Source organism: Galeopterus variegatus, unplaced genomic scaffold (assembly GCF_000696425.1).
Source record: "Galeopterus variegatus unplaced genomic scaffold, G_variegatus-3.0.2 Scaffold114, whole genome shotgun sequence".
NCBI lineage: Eukaryota > Metazoa > Chordata > Mammalia > Dermoptera > Cynocephalidae > Galeopterus > Galeopterus variegatus.
Genome location: NW_007726225.1, coordinates 761,037 through 769,360, shown reverse-complemented (window position 1 = coordinate 769,360; position 8,324 = coordinate 761,037). Strand labels below are relative to the sequence as shown.

At 38.8% G+C, this 8,324-nt stretch overlaps 1 protein-coding gene across 1 annotated transcript; it reads left to right on the top strand.

Annotated features, from left to right (window-relative positions):
• Positions 1–5,620: 5,620 nt before the first annotated feature.
• TAAR5 (trace amine associated receptor 5) lies at positions 5,621–6,695 on the top strand. The gene has a single exon (XM_008586863.1). It carries the CDS (start codon positions 5,664–5,666, stop codon positions 6,675–6,677), a length of 1,014 nt encoding a protein of 337 aa, XP_008585085.1. The 5' UTR covers positions 5,621–5,663; the 3' UTR covers positions 6,678–6,695.
• Positions 6,696–8,324: the final 1,629 nt, after the last annotated feature.

Sequence of the window (8,324 nt, the reverse complement as noted above, 5' to 3'; positions counted from 1 at the left end):
TCAAGTTAGATCTCATTCCCAGTCTCAATGGGGCAGTAGACCACCTTATGATGACAGGAACAGCTTACAATTCACTTTCCATGGTGAGCTTCCCTTCTTCTTTGGGAATTCAACAAGGACCTTTGGACTGTGGAATCTGGGGGACTGAACAGGAAGGACAGCCATTCATTCAACACATACTCATTTTCTCATTTGACCCTGCAAATAACAGCAAATAAGGGACAATATCAAGGAACTAGGGTCTGAGGCTACAAGGTGATTCTTCTTATATACCAGGATTTTCATTCACTCACTAGAACAGAGCTAAATAGAAGAGAAATGAAAGAGCCAGTGTTGCAGTCATAATGAGGCCTTATGTTAACGAAGAACTTTTACAATTTCCAAAGGGCTCAATTGTTTCTCACAACAGCTCCACACGCTCTTCCTAGGCCAGTCCAAGGAGAAGTGAAGCGCCCCATCATTATCCTAACCCAACTTATCTCTTTCCAGGACTCATCCAGGTTGAACAGAGTAGCCATTATCTCAGGAAGATAGTGACTGCTATGGACACCTTGTCCTCTCTATTAAAAGACACTCAGTTCAATAAACATTTATTGAGCACCTACTATGTAACAAGTGCTGCTTTGAGTGCTTGTGGTTCAGAGATGAATAAAATTCAAACCCTGGTTTAATAGAAGAGAGCATAGCCATTCAGTTACACTGCAGCATAGTGTGTGTTACAAAGAGTCTGACACGGGAAGCCACAGGAGTACGGAGGAGGAACATTTAGCCCAGTCTGGAACATAGAGGAGACGGTCTGCATTTTAGGCCTAAGGCATGTATCACCAGGTTCTGTAAGGGAACCAGGCCTTCTACTAGATTTGGGGAAAAAGCTTCAGAAGTGGACTTGGAGCATCAGAGAAGGGGTCTAAGCCAACTTGCTGAGGAGTAGTGTGAGGAAACGGGATGGAGCAACACTTCCAGCCACTGAAATGGGAGCACAAAGATGGAGCTTCTGGAGAAGTCTGGAGTGAGCCGTCACCTCTGGTTAGCTGCTGCTCTGTGGTCCTTATCTACGAACTTGGTGGTGAACCTGGGACCACTGTTGCTCAGCAGTACGAGCAGTTAGAAAGAATTTCTGGGGGCAGAGGGGCGAGAAGTGAGGCCAAGTTGGAACCTGTCAGGTATCTATGTCTGTCTGTCATAGTATCTGCCTGCAAACACCTTCAGAATAAAGGCTGCAGCTTCTCTTCTGCTTTCCAAATCTCACGCTTTCCTCCATCCTGGAATTAGATCCAGAAGGAGCTCTGGGGAAATGCAGTTCTCAGCTTAAGTTGACACAGCACAATTCATCACAGGAAACAAATGAGCAAAGGGAAAGCAGGATATTTTTGCAGGAATAGAATTAGTTCAGCCATGCAACATGGGGAGGTGAAGCCACAAGGCTGTCAGGAGCAGGGTGGGGCCACCTATGTACCCTGCTGAGAGGCTCCACTTCACCCACTCAGTGAGTGGGAGGCATTAAAATAGATAAAAATTACCAATACTGGATTTTAACTTTTCTCCCTACCAAATCATAATGTTTTGGTTCTGATGGATGTATGAATGAGAAGATGCAAACTAAACAACTTGGTGTAAATATAATATATAATAAATACAATACTACCTTTCCAGGACTATTGCAAAGGTAGGAAGTGACTACACGTGACTTGCGTTAGCTGCATGAGTCTCTCATTGCACACTGATAAAAATAATCCATGTGGGCCCTTGGATGGCCTTTGGGATAACAGACATTGCTTGTTTAGAGGAAGGAGAATGGAAGAAAAGATCCAGGAACAGGAACTGGCATCCTGGACAGTCTGTCTAGTGGTCTCACTTAAGGAGATATTGTGGGGTCCATTTCATGAAAGCAGCCCAATCTTGCCCCTCAGTCTGTGTTGGTCAGGAAAAGACTATTTTTTTTTAATCCCCATTATTTTATAGTTAACAATGTATAAAAATGATATTTGAATCTCCAGTTCTCAAGCAAATTGATTGTCTAATTCCTTGTGTTTGTCTTTTGCTCCTCGGTCCATCACCTCAAAATTATGCTTCCCAAATCCCATCATTTATTCTCAATGATTCCTCTTCCCTTTCTTGCTCAACTAACAAGATCCTGGGGCAGCAGAAGCTATTTGTAGACAAGAGGGAATACAATTGTTGCAAAGATGGAAAGGAAGTTTTTCAAAACTTGCATCTTTTTGAGCTATAATACAGTGGAGAGGGCATGGGTTTTGGAGTAGGACAGACCTGAGCCCCAGCGTGACTAATACCTCAGTGAATGACCTTGGCAATTTACTTTGCCTTTCTTGGCCTTCACGTCCTAATTTACAAAACAAGAACAATAATTGCTTTCTCTTTTGTTGTGGGGATCAGTGGGCTTTGCAAACAGATGACATCCGATAAATTCTTACCATTATTAATGTTTTCTCTTAAAAGTCAGTTCTTCAAGAGGTAAGATTTTTCCACAGATCCTTATAAAAATGCAATAAAAGTTGTAAAGGCTTGGTAGGTCTTCTAAAGTATGTAACAAAGGATTGGGTTAAATAATAGATGTAAAACTTTTTATTTTCATTCAGAAATTTTGCTAATAGCGTTTTATCATGTTTAAATGTTATTTATAGTTCTAATTGCAAGTGTAAAGTCTGTGTGAATGACTCAAAAGACAGATTATGAGGAATCAAGAACTATTCTGGCCTAATTTCTCTCAAAGGCGGGCAAAGGCTGTCCAGAGACAACATGCTATGGCAAGGGAATTTCTGAACCTGCTTCAGGTATAACAGTTTGTGTTTTTACTAATAACACTTCCATCTGGCTTCATAATTTCAGGTTATCATAATTATTTCAGAGTCTCTTATAATCAATTTTGTTAAGGTTGCAGCAAATCTGAAAACAAATTTGGTTTCTATAATTTGATAGTAACACTCCTAACCATAAATGATAATTAAGTAATAATCTCTAATATTCTATGAAATCTTCTCAAATCCTTACAAAAACCAAATTTTCCCCAAATATACATAAGTGCATTCAAAATTAGGAGGAGGTATGACTTGGGACTATTTTTTGGTCAGTAGTCTGGGGTACTCCTAGGGTGGATTTTGTCCACAGCTAACATTACAAAGTAGGTAAATTCACTGGCTAGGAGACCTGGGACAATCAATTTCTGAGCACACTTAAGACTCATTCTTCTTTCTTGGAGTGAAAATAAAGACTCTTTTGCCCTTTGGTAAAAATTATGCTTTTTAACATGCTTATAATGAAGAATAAAACAAAAACTTCATGTACTGCAAATAGGTACAACAAAGACAACTAAAACCAACCAGAGACAACCACTGTCAGTTTTCTATCTCTTTGTAGACATGGACCCATAAAGCTGTACACGTTCAATTTTGCTTACCTGTTTTCTTGATGTCTATCTTTTTTACTCAATAATATGTCATAAATATATTGGTTAATAGCAACAGAACTATGTCATTAATTTCAGTGACTGCAAAATATCTTATTGCATGAATTGTTCATAGTTTGTTTAATCCATCTTCTGATGAAGAACATTCAGGTTATTTCCATTTTCTATTACTATTAACAGTGTTTCATAGAATTTATTTTAGCATACACCATTTGTCCTTGTGTGGTCATTTCCCTGGTATATATTCCTTGAGTTGATACTGCTGGTTCCAAGGATTCATTATAACTATAAGATACATATCACTTCCACCACCACCCCCTGTTCTAGAAAGGACCAAGTTAAATTTTTTTAAAAAGCAAATTTTAAAGAAAAGAAAAAGTGGGAAATGAGACTAGGAAAGGTAAGATGTAGACTCTGGAGCCAAGAATGGTTCAAGGCCATAGAAGTCAGTCAAATGAACCAAGTTCACAAATCCTGGCATCCTGACCTCCAGGCCAATGCCCTCTCCCTGAGTCTCACCGCCATCCTCTGTGTGCTTCCTCCTTGCTCTTTTGAAACCTCTTCCTGGTTCCCACTATTCTTGTGCTACCTCTGGGGGCCACAGGCCCTCATGTCCGACACAACCTCTCCCAGAGCAGCAGCACAGCTTCTAAATTGGGTTGCTTCTCAAGTCTCATAACAGATTTGGTACCCGGGTAGTAGGAGGAAAGCTGCTGATTAAAGTCACACTATTGGGTGATTTACTCATAGCATTTTTACAATATCAACTTACTTAGGGTATAATAATTACATTCAGTATATGTTTCCCGTGTGACTAACATATACCAGGCACTGCGGTAGGCATCGGGTTATACTGGTAAAGAAGACGTAGTACTGCCTCTCATGAAGATTATACTTGATGGGGGACCAAAGGTAAACAAGGGCTACTATAAAATCATCACAAGTCATAGAGCTTAAAAAGAACGTCATGACGAATCTTGTGTGGGGGTCACAAACCTCCTCTTCACAAACCAAAGGGCTCATGATCAATTATTCTCAACTATTTCTCATGTCGAGAGAAATGTACACGAATAATCCTAAAGTGGAAGAGATATATGGAGCTCACTAGAAATAAAATAAAATAAAATATATAGCAACTATCCATAGACAAGAATGACTTTGTGACTATCTCAAAAATGGTGAGGAAAAAAAAATACAGTGTCTTAGAATTTTATCTCTTATTATTGTCAGACTAAGTGATCTTGTATTGAAAATGAAACTTAAACAACTGAGACTTGTGAATAGTACAAACTAGTCCCTTGATACTCCTCCACTGCTCTCTGTATCATGCCACACGGAGGAGTAGTTTCCACTGAGAGTATAAATCATTAACTGATTGCACATCTGTCCTCTGCTGGTAGAAGAGAACTCCACGTCCCTTATGTCCACCTGGTACAAGAAAGACTTCTTCCCATGATGTGATTCCGATTCCAACCTGTGTAAGTAGCTTAGAAACCTTGAATTCAACTTATTGGAACTTGTTTAATAGTTCACAGACTAGTGTTAAGATAAATAAAATACTTTTTTATAACAGATAGTTATTTATTCCAAGATGTGTAAACACTGTGTGTTATCTTTAGAAAATAGGCAGCATGCGAAACTAAAACAGGGTGATTTTCTAATCCTTTAATTATTTCCCTGCTAAATTCTTCTCTTGGGAAGAGTTGACATGTAATTAAAGACCTTCATCTGCTTATTTTAATATCAACTTATGTAAAATCTTGAAGGGAGGAGCTAGAATTTACTCCTTCCCCAAGTAATGACTTATTAAGAATTAATTTGTCACTTGGTTCAGACTCATTGCTTTAAATCTCTTTTTACATTTGACAAGTACCTTAAAACGGAACATTCTTAATTTTATACTACCTACTAAAAGATATTCGTTTTTCTTTGTGAGAACATTTTGCTTACATCCTTCTTGTCTTTCTTTATGCATATGACTACACTCATTTCAAAGTGCCTAATTAGACAAACCAGGGCTAGCAGAAGTAACTTTTGTAAAATCTTGAATTTCATGCTACATTTGATTTTCAGGGCACATTTGATTCAGTAATCAGGGAATTAGTACTAGGTTCTAAATTGTCTTTAGTTTTCCCCTTTTGATCTCACTTTCTGATTGTTCAGCAAAGAATTTTCTGTTGTTGTTGTTGCTGGAGAAAGTGGCCAATTCTCAGAGAGAGGAGCAAAGCAGAAACTGTAAATGAGAGCTGTCCTCATCGAAGGTGCTGAAGAACACCCTGCGGCGTTCTGCTACCAGGTAAATGGGTCTTGCCCCAGGACAGTCCATCCTCTGGGCATCCAGCTGGTAATCTACCTGGCCTGTGCAGCAGGCATGCTGATTACAGTCCTAGGGAATTTGTTCGTGGTGTTTGCTGTGTCCTACTTCAAAGCGCTCCACAATCCCACCAACTTCTTGCTGCTTTCCCTGGCTCTGGCTGACATGTTACTGGGTCTGCTGGTGCTGCCCATCAGCACCATTCGCTCAGTGGAGAGCTGCTGGTTCTTCGGGGACTTCCTCTGCCACCTACATACCTACCTGGACACCCTCTTCTGCCTCACCTCCATCTTCCATCTCTGTTTCATTTCCATTGACCGCCACTGTGCCATCTGTGACCCCCTGCTCTATCCGTCCAAGTTCACAGTCAGAGTGGCCCTCAGGTACATCCTTGCAGGGTGGGGGGTGCCAGCAACTTATACTGCCTTCTTCCTCTACACAGATTTTGTAGAGACAGGGCTCAGCGAGTGGCTGGAAGAGATGCCTTGCGTGGGCAGTTGCCAGCTGCTGTTCAATAAGTTTTGGGGCTGGCTAAACTTCCCTGTGTTCTTTTTCCCCTGCCTCATCATGATCAGCTTGTATGTGAAGATCTTTGTGGTTGCCACCAGGCAGGCTCAGCAGATCAGCACTTTAAGCAAAAGCTTGGCTGGGGCTGCCAAACGTGAGAGAAAAGCTGCTAAGACCCTGGGCATTGCTGTGGGAATATACCTCTTGTGCTGGCTTCCCTTCACCATAGACACACTGGTTGACAGCCTCCTTAACTTTATCACACCACCACTGGTCTTTGACATCTTTATCTGGTTTGCTTACTTCAACTCAGCCTGCAACCCCATCATCTATGTCTTTTCCTATCGGTGGTTCAGGAAGGCACTGAAACTCATCCTGAGTCGGGAGATCTTCTTGCCACAGACACCCACTATTGATTTGTACCAAGAATGATCCTTCTACCAAATGCAGGCAAGGGTGAGTGGTGCTCTGGCCAAAGGCTGTAGGCAAGCTTCCAGGGCAGCATGGTTTAAATGGAGGAGAAATACAAGTTTCTTAATTTGGAAAGAGGTAAAGCACTCCCTTCAATGTTTCAATAATAAAACATAGAAGTCATCCAAATATTCACTGGATAAGCCATAACTCTTGCAAATATTTGGCTCCTAATTCAGCACTTCTTTGAAACAACTAAGATGCAGAGGAAGATGGAAGATAGCGCTGAGGTCTGGATCTTGAGTTCTCACTCTGGTTTTGCCACATAACAGCAGTTGGGTGAGACTTCAGCAATCTTTGAATCATCCTTCCCCTGCCACAGAGTTTTCTCATCTAGAAAATTAGGATTTTCTACTATTTCCTTTCTAAGCGATACTTAAGTTAAAATATTGCATAATCTAAATTTGGGAAACCTTGTTTGAATCACAATTTACTTCACATTTCACAATCATAGAATATTTGGAATGTCTCCTTTTCAAAATGTTCATTTTAGAATCTGTGTATCCTTGAAGCCCAGATTTGTAAGCCAGATTTGTCCATTTCAGTGATCACCAAGTAAATGTACTATATCTTCAAGGAGTATTTTCTTTTTTAAAAAAAAATGTAATTGAATCTTAATAATGTGTGGAATATTTTGTTGTGATTATTAATTGAACCTTAACAATGTGTGGAATATTTTGTTGTGATAATTATCCACATCTTGTCATTCTAATATTTTCTCCTTTAAGTTTATCACACAAGTTAGACCTACCATCTTTCCAGGATCACCAGTACATGGTTTTCTTCAGAAAAACAAGTGTCTGTGCCACATACCTGCTGAGAATTGAACCAAGTGTTTCTCATCAGCTATTATTAGTAAAGATAATAACACCTTTTATGTACTTCTTGCTTGCTCCAGTTTTCTTCCCGAACATTTTCCTAAAAGACTAGCCACGTTACTTCCATATTTCTTACTGAATTTTTTTTTCAAATTAATAATGACTTATTTGAAAAACTTCTTTGTAAATTAATTTGAAATCTCATACTACAGATGCATAGATAGGTGTAGATATAGACACAGATAAAGATATATTAACTTCAATAAATAAACTTAGACAATGAATGAGTGGATGTGTTTCAAAAACAGCTGAAATGTCAACATTCATCAAAAATCAGCCATTAAGCAAATTACTTAAAATAACCATTCACATGTCGATAACAATCGTTAAAGAATTAAAAGTCTTATTTTGGTTATGAAGTTAGCTGACATGGGTTTACTCCTTATATGTATGTATATATAAAATATATAAGTAATTATATATTTTTTTCTAGAGAGAAAACCTCTATTGACCCCAAACTTTTCTCATTATTTTGTTTAAAAAATTATTTGATGTAAAAATATTTTTCTATGTATTTTGAATGCTTAATTTTTCTTTGGAAGTAATTGTTCTTTTTTCCCCATTAACTCTTAAGCATGATTGAATAATTAAATTACAAATGAATTACAGTTAAAACTTATCCTAGTACAAATGTATATAGTTTTGAGATGTTAAGAAGCTAGGAATGCTGTGTCTTGGATATAAAAATAAATATGATTTACAACATGTAAGCTAGTGATTTCTTTCAAAA

What these genes read in the sequence shown, in the direction of transcription:
- TAAR5 (XM_008586863.1), top strand. Translation starts at nt 5,664, where the DNA reads ATGAGAGCTGTCCTCATCGAAGGTGCTGAAGAACACCCTGCGGCGTTC.